The sequence below is a fragment of the Felis catus genome, chromosome B3 (assembly GCF_018350175.1).
Source record: "Felis catus isolate Fca126 chromosome B3, F.catus_Fca126_mat1.0, whole genome shotgun sequence".
Lineage (NCBI taxonomy): Eukaryota > Metazoa > Chordata > Mammalia > Carnivora > Felidae > Felis > Felis catus.
This window is the reverse complement of record NC_058373.1, coordinates 80,352,822-80,367,452: the sequence shown is the minus strand read 5'-3', so window position 1 is coordinate 80,367,452 and position 14,631 is coordinate 80,352,822. Positions and strand designations below refer to the sequence as shown.

General features: G+C 35.5%; 1 protein-coding gene across 2 annotated transcripts in view; it reads right to left on the bottom strand.

Annotated features, from left to right (window-relative positions):
• The window catches only part of SCFD1 (sec1 family domain containing 1), a 117,520-nt gene that overhangs the window by 84,087 nt on the left and 18,802 nt on the right, over positions 1 to 14,631 (bottom strand). For both annotated transcript variants that reach the window (XM_023255623.2, XM_023255624.2), the window contains exons 8-10: positions 11,662 to 11,717; positions 10,631 to 10,716; positions 8,438 to 8,537 (exon numbers count right to left, since the gene is read on the bottom strand). In XM_023255623.2, the coding sequence (XP_023111391.1) occupies positions 8,438 to 8,537; positions 10,631 to 10,716; positions 11,662 to 11,717 (242 nt within the window). The remainder of the gene's footprint in view (positions 1 to 8,437; positions 8,538 to 10,630; positions 10,717 to 11,661; positions 11,718 to 14,631) is intronic.

Below are 14,631 nucleotides of genomic sequence, written 5' to 3'. Positions count from 1 at the left end.
AATCATGTAAAGGGTAACTGATACATAGAATATAACCTAAACCAAGTTTTTCCCTTACATCTTCTAATGTAATGTACAGTTTGACTAATCACATAAGTGATTAAAACACAAACTGAATTCAATTCAAACAATATTAAATGACTGACAAAGAGGCAGAATTGGAAGTATTGGGATGCATTTAATGATTTTTAGCAGTCACCGATGAGACTAAAATCTGAGCAAATATGTATGTGGGCACAAAAATATTTATACAGATACACATACATATTTGCTTTACCTTTTTGAAACTAATGTCAGCTAAATTAGAATGTTGGGTAGAAGGATGTGTTCCCCACTTTTTCATTTCCCAGAGCTGAAATAAAATATCCATATTTTATGACAAAAAATAAAAAAATAAAAACCTTCAAGCAAGTTGGGATAGAAAGAACATACTTAAACACCATAAATCCATTTATGAAAAGCCCACAGCTAATATCATCCTCAATGGGGAAAACCTGAGAGCTTTCCCCCTGAGATCAGGAACACGACAGGGATGTCCACTCTCACCGCTATTGTTTAACAAAGTATTTGAAGTTCTAGCATCAGCAATCAGACAACAAAAGGAAATCAAAGGCATCAAAATTGGCAAAGATGAAGTCAAGCTTTCGCTATTTGCAGATGACATGATACTATACATGGAAAACCCGACAGACCACCAAAAATCTGCTAGAACTGATACATGAATTCAGCAAAATCGCAGGATACAAAATTAATGTACAGAAATCAGTTGCATTTTTATACGCTAACAATGAAGCAAAAGAAAGACAAAGAAACTGATTCCATTCACAACTGCACCAAGAAGCATAAAACACCTAGGAATAAACCTAACCAAAAGATGTAAAAGATCTGTATGCTGAAAACTATAGAAAGCTTATGAAGGAAAATGAAATAGATACAAAGAAATGAAAAAACATTCCGTGCTCATGGATTGGAAGAATAAATATTGTCAAAATATCAGTACTACCCAAAGCAATCTACACATTCAATGCAATCCCAATCAAAATTGCACCAGCATTCTTTTCGAAGCTAGAACAAGCAATCCTAAAATTTGTATGGAACCACAGAAGACTCAGAATAGCCAAAGTAATCATTGAAGAAGACCGAAGTGGGAGGGATCACAATCCCAGACTTTAGCCTCTACTACAAAGCTGTAATCATCAAGACAGCATGGTATTGGCACAGAAACAGACACATAGACCAATGGAATAGAGACTCCAGAATTGGACCCACAAATGTAGGGCCAACTAACCTTTGACAAAGCAGGAAAGAGTATCCAATGGAAAAAAGACAGTCACTTTAACAAATGGTGCTGGCAGAATGGACAGCAACATGCAGAAGAATGAAACTAGACCACTTTCTTACACCGTTCACAAAAACAAACTCAAAATGGATGAAGGACCTGAATGTGACACAGGAAAGCATCAAAACCTAGAGAAGAAAGCAGGAAAAAACCTCTCTGACCTCAGCCGCAGCAATTTCTTACTTGACACATCTCCAAAGGCAAGGGACTTAAAAGCAAAAATGAACTATTGGGACCTCAGGAAGGTAAAAAGCTTCTGTACTGTAAAGGAAACAATCAACAGAACTAAAGGCAACCAATGGAATGGGAAAAGATATTTGCAAATGACATAGTGGACAAAGGGCTAGTATCCAAAATCTATAAAGAACTCACCAAACTCCAAACCTGAAAAACAAATAATCCAGTGAAGAAATGGGCAGAAAACATGAATAGACACTTTTCTAAAGAAGGCACTCAGATGGCCAACAGGCACATGAAAAGATGTTCAACGTCACTCCTCATCAGGAAAATACAAATCAAAACCACACTGAGATATCACTTCATGCCAGAGTGTCTAAAATGAACAAATCAGGAGACTATAGATGCTGGTGAGGATGTCAAGAAATGGGAACCCTCTTGCACTGTTGGTGGGAATGCACACTGGTGCAGCCACTCTGGAAAACAGTGTGGAGGTTCCTCAAAAAATTAAAAATAGATCTACCCGATGACCCAGCAATAGCACTGCTAGGAATTTACCCAAGGGATACAGGAGTGCTGATGCATAGGGGCCCTTGTACCCCAATGTTTATAGCAGCACTTTCAACAAGAGCCAAATTATGGAAAGAGCCTAAATGTCCATCAACTGACAAATATAAAGAAGATATGGTTTATATATACAATGGAATACTACTTGGCAATGAGAAAGAATGAAATATGGCCTTTTGTAGCAACATGGATAGAACTGGAGAGTGTCATGCAAAGTGAAATAAGTCATACAGAGAAAGACAGATAACATATGTTTTCACTCTTATATGGATCCTGAGAAACTTAACAGAAGACCATGGCGGAGGGGAAAGGAAAAAAAAAGTTACAGAAAGGGAAGGAGGCAAACCATAAGAGACTCTTAAAAACTGAGAATCGACTGAGGGTTGATGGGGGGTGGGAGGGAGGGGAAAGTGGGTGATGGGCATTAAGGAGGGCACCTGTTGGGATGAGCACTGGCTGTTGTGTGGAAACCAATTTGACAATAAATTTCATATTAAAAAAATAAAAAATAAAGTAAAAAATAATAAAAAAATAAAAATAAAAAAGGAGTGCTTCTAAAATGCTTTTCTAATAATCTTTTAAAAGTACTTATTTAGAAACCACTTCCTTTCTTCAATTGGAAATAAAACCCTTTACATATTAGTATAAATTGTGGTTTAATGTTTCAAATAATAAAAGTCAGTAGCAGAGGGCCAAAGACACAAAAAGGGCACCTGAGATATGAAAAAACAAAGCCCAAGTAAAGAACAAGATACTAAGATGAAATAATGCCCATCCCCCTTTGCCCAATGGTAACTATTCATTGCAGATGAATAATCAAATCTACCCTTCCCACAACCAGGGTATAATAAAAAGGAATCATGACTAATTATTAATCGTGCTTCTTATATCCCAGTAAAAGGAAAGGGGCACTGTAAGGTTTTCACTAGAAGAGTGTATTTCCCATGGTAAATGACCACACTCTTTCTGGCACACAGGGAAGCTGTGTGAATTTTTCAGTTGTTTCCAAGGTCTAGATATATAAATACTATCAGTGTTCCAGATTTTCAGGCAAAGATTTTTAATATAAAAAGCAAGCTCCAATTTTAGATTACCGTTCCTATCTAGAACTTTTACTCCATCTTGTGGAAGTAAAGGGAATAATTATTAAGAATGTTAAAAATTTCAAGGAAACCTCAAAAGCAGCAGTTTTAACTTAAAAAAAATGACATAATTTATGATATCACAGTTATAGTTTTTTCATATTTAGAAACTGCATTAAAATTAATGAACAGGAACTACCATATGATCCAGTAATTGGACAAATGGGTACTTAACCAAAGAATATGAAAACACTAATTCGAAAGGATATATGCAATGCTATGTTTACTGCAGCATTATTTACAATAGTCAAATTATGGAAAGAACCTGCTGTCCGCCAAAAGATGAACAGATAAAGAAGATATGGTATATACACACAATGGAGCATTATACAAACATAAAAAAACAATGAAATCTTGCATCTCCAACAATATGGATGGATCTAGGGAGCATAGTGCTAAGTGAAATATGTCAGAGAAAGAATGCATTCAAACACATATGATTTCATATGATTTCACTCATCTGTGGAATTTAAGAAACAAAACAAATGAACTAAGGAAATAAAAGAGACAAACCAAAGAAGAGACTCTGGACTATAGTGAACAAAGAGATGATAACCAGAACAGACGTAGGTGAGAGGGGATGGGTTAAATAAGTGAAGGGGATTAAGGGTACACTTCTCTTAACAAGCAGTGAGTTATATACAGAATTGCTGAATCACTAGATTATACGCCTGAAACCCTAACACTGTATGTTAACTGTACTGGAATTAAATTTTTTTTTTAATTAAAAAAATCTTAAATAAAAAAATAAAATTAATGAACAGGATTAAGTCAGTGTAACTTGTGTAGTTTATCTTAACCAATCTCTTTAAGGAAACTATTTTCATAAGACCTAAATGTTCTGATAATAATGCTGAGAAAAGACTGTTTAAAGGCAATATGGAATCTGAGAACCTAGCCTAAGAAAGTTAACTAGAGATGTGTTCTATTATTTGTAACAAAAACTAAAACCAACAATAACCCAAATGTCCACAGGAATCCATTACTCCAACCTCCATGCAATCAGGGGGTAACATCTGCTTTGTTTACCACATATCCCAGTGACTAGCATGTAACAGGCAATTACAAATATTTTTTTGAGGGACACCTGGGTCGCGTGGTCGATTGAGCATCTGATTTTGGCTCAGCTCATGATCTCACTGTTCATAAGTTCAAGTCCCACATCAGGCTTTTTGCTGCGAGCAGAGAGCCCACTTCAGATCCTCTGTCCCCTCTCTCTGCCCCTCCTCTGCTGAGGCTCATGTTCTCTCTCAAAAATAAACATTTTAAAAAATATTTTTTTGAACTGAATTTTTACGGACACAAGATTGCCAACTTTTAATTGTGTGAATTGAAGATGAGAGCAAAACCAACCAACCAACCAAACAAACCCTCTACCATCTATTTTTAGCACCTTGTATTTTTAAAAGGATTATTTTAACTCCAAAGAACAGGAAATAAATATTACTATATTATATATCTCACAAAAATACAAGGGTAATAAAAGGTAATGCACACACAAAAAAATTAATATTCACAGCCCTTTCTATTCTCATTTCACTCTACAACACTGAAAACCTCAAAGACCAGTATAAGCCTTATCTGGCTTGAGAAAAGCTCTGCTCTAAGTTATGTTTCTCAACTTTCTCTTCCAACAAAGGGGAATAAAAGCATATTTCTTCACAGTGCAATTACTTGTACATATACCTTAACTCCTGTGCTCAAAGCATCAAGTACTTTCATTAGAAAAAATAGCAGTATCTTAATGCTCTATACAGCCTCCACATACAACCAGCAGGAATGAAGAGATGACTCCTAACTATACCACCCTTAGCTCCCACCCAAAAGCCAGGAGCCCACCAACCAAATCTAAGATAATCAAAACTATCTCATCATGCCCATCTCTGTATGGCTCCCTATACTACCTCCCTCAGATCCCATCTCTCACTTCTAACCAATTCCTGAAACCATTCTCTCATACCCACTGGAACTCCTACTCATTCAACAGCCAAATCTCCTTTTCTGAACATCTACTCGAAACTTCCACTGTACTTTCTTGCTCTAAATGAACTCCAACTGGTTGGACCCAGGACTGAGACAGGGGTCTTCCTTGCTACTCCCAGATTCTTCACTTGTCCTCTTCCCTAAAACAACTCCACCTCTGAAATTCCTGCTATTAGTCTTTAACAGCAGTTCTCACTCAGAGGCAGTTTTGCACCTCTTCATAGTCTGGGTATGGCACTGTGTGTAGACATTTTGGTTGTCACAACTGAGAAAGTGCTACTGACATCTAGACGGTAAAGGCCAAGGATGCTGCTCAACATCCCACAATGCACAGGGCAGCCCTCCACAACAAAAAATTATTGGGTCCAAAATGTCAATGCCAAGGTTGAAAAATCCTGGTCTATACTCATCCTGACCATTAATGCCATCTACAGAGGCATTTTTCTCATTAAAAAATTTTAATTTATAATTTTATAAATTTTAATGTATAATATAATTTAAAAAAATTATAATTTTTCTCATTTATTTTTTTTAAATTTTTTTTTTCAACGTTTATTTATTTTTGGGACAGAGAGAGACAGGGCATGAACGGGGGAGGGGCAGAGAGAGAGGGAGACACAGAATCGGAAACAGGCTCCAGGCTCTGAGCCATCAGCCCAGAGCCTGATGCGGGGCTCAAACTCATGGACCGCGAGATCGTGACCTGGCTGAAGTCGGACGCTTAACCGACTGCGGCACCCAGGCGCCCCTAATTTTTCTCATTTAAAAATTGTTTTTTACCTCACCCTTGCAGCAATCACCACTTTTCTCAATTGTCCTAAACAGCAAAAACTCTTTCAGTTTATCTCTATTCATTCTGTCTCTTCTTTCAATCTCTCTTAAACCTACTTCAGTGTTCTGCCCCTACACTATGGAAGCTGCTTTTACCAGTCAGTAATAACCTTGATGTTGCCACACACATTGGTGACTTCTTAGTCCTGAGCATTTGTCTAAGTTGATTCCTGCCTCCTCTCTGAAAACAGTGAATTCACTGCCTTCCAAAACACCACAAATCTAGTTCTCATCTCTCACTTCTGGTTGGTTCTTGCTACATTATACTGTTAGTTCCTATTCTTCACCTTGACCTCTCAATGTTGAAAAATGCCTCAGAGTTCAGTTCTTGGATTCTTCTATCTATATTCATCCCCTTAGTTATCTCCTTTTATCTCTTGACTTTAAATCTATATATGGACTATTCCAAAATTTATTTCTCTAGACCAGATGTTCTTCTTGAACTCCACACTCATACATTTATTTGATATCTACGCTTGAATACTTTAACAGGCATCTCACATTTAACATGTCTAAAACTGAACATCTGATCTTCGCCCCCAAAATTTCTCCTGCCATGTCTCTCCTATCTCAATAAATAACATCTATCCATTTGCAAAAGCAATACTGTTGGACTTATCTTTGACTTCTCTCTTTCTCTTAGATCCCACATCCAATTCATCAGCAAATCCTATGCTCTACATTCCAAAGATTGTCATAACCCTTACCATTTCCATCCTGTTGTAGGCCATCATTATCTCTTGCTAAGATAACTGCAATAGCTTCCTACTGGTCTCTTGACTCTTCGTATGCCCCCCAAAGAAAGTGTTTTCAACACAGCAGCTAGAGTGATACTCTTAAAATGTGTATCAGATGTCACCCTTTACTCAAAACTGCATGTGGCTCCCCATTTCCCTCAAATTGAAAGTCAATATCTCTACAATAGTCTATAATGTCCTATGCTACATGGTTTCCCATATCCTATTTAACTTCATCTCTTGCTATTTTCCCCCTGCCTTACTTTGCTCTGGTCATCTTGGCTACCTTGTTATCTTTTAAACATGGTAGGCATCATTCTGCCTAGAATGCTATTCTCCCATATAGATATTAATTCACTACCTTACCTCCTTTAGATCTTTCCCCAAATATTTTGTCAGAGAGTAGGCCCTCCAGTAGTTGCTGAATTCTTCTTCAGCCTCTTACATGACCTCCTAAAACTAGCTTCCATGTTCCTTTACTCAGGGTTTAATTCATTAGTCCCTTTGATTCTTCTTGCCCTCTATACTGAATCAGAGTTGCCTACTATTACATCAACACTCATCCTAGAGTCTAAAACAACACAAGACCCCAGGAGGGGCACCTGGGTTGCTTAGTTGGTTAAGTGTCTGACTCTTGATCTCAGCTCAGGTCATGATCTCATGGTCCTAGAGATCAAGCTCTGTGTAGGGCTCTACACTGATAGTGCGGAGCCTGCTTGGGATTCCCTCTCCTTCTCTCCCTCAAAATAAATAAAAACTTTATTTAAATAAACCTTATAGCTAGAATATGGGTTTTAAAGAAACAAACCAAACAAAAAACCATCTATTGTCATGTGTTTCATTTCTTTTCTATATGACACTTCAGGAACTCTTTGCAATAACGATATTATTATATACTATAATCCCTAGAGGCCTGGGCCAGAAATTAGTAAATTAGAGTGCTAGTCTTTGCAGAGCAAATGATTTAGGTTCAAATTCTTTAACTTTGGGTCTAAATTTTTCTATCAAATGGGGACTATTCTGGTTTTATTACATTATGTCTTGTACAGAAATTATTTGTGTACATATTTTCTGCCCAGTGCCTTTGAAGGCTGGGGCTCTTTTATTTATCTGTGTATATCACATGCCATGCACACTATTTAATACATGAATATACGTATGCATATAAATACAGATTTTTGTTTCAAACATGATTTTAAATATATGGAATTACTTCAGAAAACATGTGGTGTAATATAAAAATTACTATTTCTTTTTACCATAAAATGAGGCTACCTGATTCCCAGGAAAAAGGGAGAAATTATGGCTTTCCTCCCTAGAGAGAAACATATTATTTATTTACTTTCTCAGTATGGGAAAAACAAATGAAAAAACTTGTATGAAAACTTTTTTAAAAGTCACTCATTTTCTCCATTCCTTTTCTTTCCATCACTGGCAACAATACAAATGATTAATCTTACACTTTAAAGATCATAAATTCAACGCTTCACTATTCTCCATCATCCACATCCAGTGATACCAAATCCCATCACTTTTTCTTTCATATTTCTCACCTCCATCCTTCTCATCTGTGTTTTGGTAGCCATGACGTTAATTTTAAATTAAAAGGACCAATGAATGTTACTACATTTTAGTAAAAAGTAGTATATTTAACCTCTTACCAGTACATCATGCACCAAGGCTTGATATGTCCAAGTATGGTGTAAAGGAGTTGCCAAATCTATGTTTCTGTCAACAAGGACTAATAAAGGCCTTTGGAAGCTGTAAATATATTTAAAAAATTATATAACTCCTGGTAACAGTATATACATCTCCATTTTTCTAATACCTTTCAGTATATACCATTCTGATATGAACAATAAGTATGCTAATACTAACATTCCATAATAGTTTGCTCTATGCTTTGGACTACTTAGAGCCTGTGTATAATGCTAGATTATTAAGTCTCAGGGAATTGTCTTAAAGGATAAAATCTATACAAGTACTTTTACAGAATAATTGTATAGTTATCAAAGTAAGAATAAGTTGCTTCTATTCAGATTTGTATTTCACATTTCTGGAAAAAAGGAAAGCTATTGTCAGTTTCTGGGAAAATTAGAAGACAGAGTAGGATCTTATAAATGTACACTAATGTTTGACAGTTTCAAATAACAAATTACAACTTTTTTTCTGTAAACACAAATTCAAAACAGCAACTCTAGAGAAGAACCTTATGAAACCCTATCCCATTATAAGATATAAAACTAAAAGCATTAAGCCACAACGGTACCTAATTATATTATTATTCACCTACCAGATACTTCATATATTATTGATGTGAAGCAGACTTAAAGCAAAGTGAGGCACAAAGTCATCTGGTTACCAATTTGGCACTACTGTATCAAGAGTATACATCAATTTTACAAGATACTGTTATCTGATTATATTAATTATGCACGTTTTTTCCTGCTAGAGACCTTTGACCATTTTAGTAACTCATTACACTGTACTGATTATAAATGCACTGCACTGATTATAAAACTCTGCAATAAATAAGTAGGAGTGGCAAAGTTACCACCTACTATCATTTATTACTCCAGAGCTAGGTGAAAGGCAAGGAAGGATTGCCTATGGCAGTTTCTTAATTCAGCACTAGTGAGATTTGGGGCTTATTCTGTGCACTGTAGGATGTTCAGCAGCATCCTATAATGTAGCCCACTAGATTCCAGTAGCATTTACCCAGGTGTCAAAGCCAAACAGGTATCCAGACATTGCCAAATTCTTATGGAGAATCATTAACCTACAAATGGATTCAAATGTATTTAACAACAGTAAGGCTACTGACTCCTAATTAAAATAATTTAGAAATGCATCCAACAAATTAAAAATGACCACTATGTTATAAATTATTTATTAATATTATTATAAATAAGTTTTTAGAAATTATCCAAATAAAACAGTGCCTTTATATTGGTTTCTAAGGCTTTTATGAGAGCACTGTAAGAAGGGAACTGTTAAGTAAAATATGCTATAGTAGTTCCTTCTGTTGAAAAAAAAATTAGCTGAGAATTTCACATTTCTGCTCTCTTTAATGAGAAACATTTTGAAGAATATTTAAAGCCAACAATGAAATCACAGAAGATTTTAAAATAACGTAGGAGCCGAGACAGCCGAACAAACAACTGAAACACAATGCTAGTATAAACTGCAAATTATAGAAATAGTACATAAGACCGTAGGATCCATCTAAATTAACTTGAAGTCTATGGAAATTTACCATAGAATTATCATTCCAAGAAGGTATTATACTCTCTAAGTATCAGTTTATTTTCACAGGCTTTATTTATTAATTCACCTAAAAGTGGGGGTAGGAATTAATTTTCCAAAATATTGTCTATTCCCCTTGAAATAATTCTCAGCCATCTGTGTGGGTTTCTTTACTTCTTTACACCAATATTGCCCATTGATTTTAATAAACAAATATTTCAAGGTAAAAACAGAAACCAGTTGATAGCTCAAGACATACAAAAGCATCACAAGTTTTTCACTTATTTTTAATGTTATTACCAACAGGCTTAATGATAATCAGTATAAAATGGCTTCTGACCTTCAAAGCCATATAAAGAGAAAAATTTCCCCTACAGATGACAAAAATGCAAAAGACAAAATGCTAACAACAGAACGTAAATTAAATAAAATATTTCACTTGTATTACAAGAACAATCTGAGTCAAAACCGTGACAGTGATTACCTCATTAAAAAGAAACAAATTTCAATTACAAGTATAAGGGTATTTTATAACATAAGAAAACAACCCCAAAAATGCTATAAATCTATAAATTTCTTTTCAAGTCCTATATTAACTAACATAATACCTGAATTGGCCAGCTCCAAGTGTGTCACCTGTAAAAAGACTGTTTCTTGCATCTCTGAGATTTTCTCGAAGTTTCTTATCTAGTTTCTGAAAAATCAAATTTGATAATAACTTTTAAAAAACAATTTCACAGAATTTTGTTCAGGAAAATCATAATATGTTCTTAGTTTCATAATTAAGAAACTTGGAATTTCTTTACAAAACAGCAATTCTAAAATCTAAATATTTTAGCTTCTTTATTCAATATTATCATAACTTGAACTTAAAAAGAACAATGCCTCTTCTACTGTGACTCAGGCCTGATTTGACTTCCAATCACTTTTCATTCACTATTTTTACTTTAGGTACAGCAACAATTTGCAATGAGCCACCGTCTTTCCCCAGTCATGACTCTTTGTATAAGGAATGTGTCCACAGAGTGACGCCACAAGAGGTTCCAGAATAGAGACGGGATATGTGAAAGAAAGCAGCCCTCCATCAATCAATGATTCACTTTGGCTAAGAAAACTAAACAAGGTGAGTGTATCTTCCATCTTTCAATACCACTTACCTTGTTTCCTTTTCATTCTTTTTGTAACTTCTCTAAATCTTATTTTTTATTTTTTAAAGCAAATTTTTGAAAGCTCAATTTACTCCAATATAGTAAAATAGCAAAATGAACTTCATTTTAAAAATGGTTATGTCAATATACATTTGCTAAATGAAGTTAAATATAAAATGATTTGGGGGATCAAATTTGTGTAAAATACTACTTGTAGACACAAAGCGGAAAGACGAATATACGTTTTAGTAAACAAGGAAAAGCTGGAGCAGCACATCAGAGAAAATCATTTTTCTCCATCATGTAAAGTACACAATGATTACTTTTTATCTTTTGTGGAATTCCAATGTTAAAAAATAAAAATACTTGCTTTTGGTATTTAGTATACAACCCATAGTAATCATATAATATTAACAAAAACACTTGAGGTACTTATGGAAAACAAATGACACATTATTATTTATTGCCAATGGATATCTGCATGAACTCACCACTGCTACCATTTCCGCTGCTGTTCCTCTTGAACATCTGATTATAGGAACAGCACCTATTGTAACAATTGTTAGCAATGATTTCAGCTCTTAATAATTAAAATGGATACTTATAAAACACCTAAGCATCAAAAATACAATAGAAGTATATACAATTTCAGGCTACAAACATAAGAAGATTTATTATCTCAAGAGTAAAAGCAAGGTTTAAAAAAAAGAAACATCAGGGAGTCAAAAAAAAAAAAGATTATTTTTTTTATATAGCATTGGCCAATCGGTGCAATCAGAGATTTTTTTCAATGAATTAACTAAATCAATATATGACTTCCTACAGACAGGTTCAAAGAGTTTGTTCACAGGATTCACTTTAATTTGACTTAAAGGAAAAGAGTGAAAAGAGCTTAGTTAATTTAGTGGTTTGTTATTATTATTATTTATTTTACAAATTAACAATGAAGTATTACAGTCTAAAAAAAAAATTAAAGATAACATATTCTTCACGTAACGTGAAAAGCTCCTCAAAGGCCTCAGTTCATTATTGAATCAACTCTATTAGACCTCTTAACTTCTCTCTTTATTACTCCAAGTTTTATCAAAGGTTGAAATCCTAAAGTTATAAAAAAAAAAAAAAAATCCAATTGCACTGAAAAATCTCAGAAAACTGAGAACACTGTAATCTTTATATGCTGAAATTGCTGCATTTTAAATTCTATACAAAGCACGTTCAGTCAACTGGAAAAGTAAAAATGTAGAATATTAGCAAAATTTTTAAAGCTCTTTTCTTCTAAGGGCAAATTATATATGCCTGTTATAAAAAATTAAAATAATATTAGAAATATATAAAGTTAACCCTCTTCACTCCAGCACCATAAAGAATCCCCACTAAGAGGTTTATGTACACAATGGAATACTACATGGCAATGAGAAAAAATGAAATATGGCCTTTTGTAGCAGCGTGTATGGAACTGGAGAGTGTGATGCTAAGTGAAATAAGCCATACAGACAAAGACAGATACCATATGGTTTCACTCTTATGTGGATCCTGAGAAACTTAATAGAAACCCATGGGGGAGGGGAAGGGAAAAAAAAAAAAAAAGAGGTTAGAGTGGGAGAGAGCCAAAGCATAAGAGACTGTTAAAAACTGAGAACAAACTGAGGGCTGATGGGGGGTGGGAGGGAGGGGAGGGTGGGTGATGGGTATTGAGGAGGGCACCTTTTGGGATGAGCACTGGGTGTTGGATGGAAACCAATTTGACAATAAATTTCATATATTAATAAATAAATAAATAAATAAATAAATAAATAAATAAATAAAAGAATCCCCACTAAGAATTAGACATGGATGTCTTCAGGTTATTTTCTACATATAGTCTTTTTTTTTTTTTTAATTTTTTTATTTAACGTTTATTTATTTTTGAGACAGAGAGAGACAGAGCATCAACTGGGAAGGGGCAGAGAGAGAGGGAGACACAGAATCGGAAGCAGGCTCCAGGCTCTGAGCCATCAGCCCAGAGCCTGACGCGAGGCTCGAACTCATGGACCGCGAGATCGTGACCTGAGCTGAAGTCAGACGCTTAACTGACTGAGCCACCCAGGCGCCCCATATAGTCTTATTAAGTGCGTTTATGAAGAGTACAAAAAACAAAAAGAGGTATTATACATCCTGTTCTTAAATTTGCTTTTTTTCATTTAACAGCTTCTTATTGACATCCTCCTGTATCAGACTGGCAGGAATTTCAATTTCTCTTTTGCAAAAATCACTTTCTAACACTGTATATAATAAAGGTAGCTCTAATACTTCAGTGGTCTTTATACTGCTCTTTTTCAATCTACATTTATCATGAGAATACAACGATCATCAAGGTAAAACAATCTTACATCCACGAAAACCTTAGCATTCAGCACATTTATGGAGAATGTGTAGGATGGCAAATAGGAAGGTTAATTATGTCTGTTTAATGACTGAAAGTTATATATACATGTGCTTTGTTTACAACAGTAACAACTCCACTTGAAGGTACTGAAGGTACTCAAAAGCAGGCAGAAAATGGAGGAATGTAAAACTCTTGAAAGAACAGCTAGATTTGAAAAATGAGATACGCTGTTAACCAGCTTTCCTTCTGAAGTTACTTTCCAGTTTGCAAGGCACAGAAGAGAAAGAGCTCGGCAGAAAACAGAAGACTTAATGAGCTAAGGAATCAAAGACTGGAGTTCAGGGCTGGAAATTATAGGAGAAAATCCCTAAAAGGAGGGACCCCAAAATTTGCATGCAAATTCTCCTCAAACTTGTCTATATCTTTAACTATTCACAGTATCTGTTTTTTGCTTAATTTTCTCATTTGTGAAATGGAGAAACTTTCCAGTGTGATCATTTTAACTGTTAAGGTTTTCAGCGTCTACAAAATTAAAATTGCAATTAGAAGGTTTCTTTTTTTAGATACTTATTTATTTTTTAAAAAAAACTTTATTTTTAGAGGGAGAGAATTCGAGCAGGGGAGAGGAGCAGGGGGGTAGGAGAGGAGGAAGGAAGGAGGGAAGGAGGGAGAGAGGGAGAGGGGGAGAGAGGGGGAGAGAGGGGGAGGGAGAGGGGGAGGGAGAGGGGGAGGGAGAGAGGGAGGGAGAGAGGGAGGGAGAGAGGGAGGGAGAGAGGGAGGGAGAGAGGGAGAGGGAGGGAGAGAGGGAGAGAGAGGGAGAGAGAGGGAGAGAGAGGGAGAGAGAGAGAGAGAGAGAGGGAGAGAGAGAGAGATTTAATCTTAAGCAGGCTCCACACTCAGCATGGAGCCCAACATGGGGCTGGATCCCACAACCCTGGGATCATGACCCGAGCTGAAACCGAGTTGGTCATTCAACCAACTGAGCCAGGTGCCCCACAATTTGAAGGTTTCTAAACACATCTCTTAGTAATACTAAAGCATAAAATGACACGTTAGGTACTGAATGCAAAGTAGCTGTAAGTAAATTTAGACATAC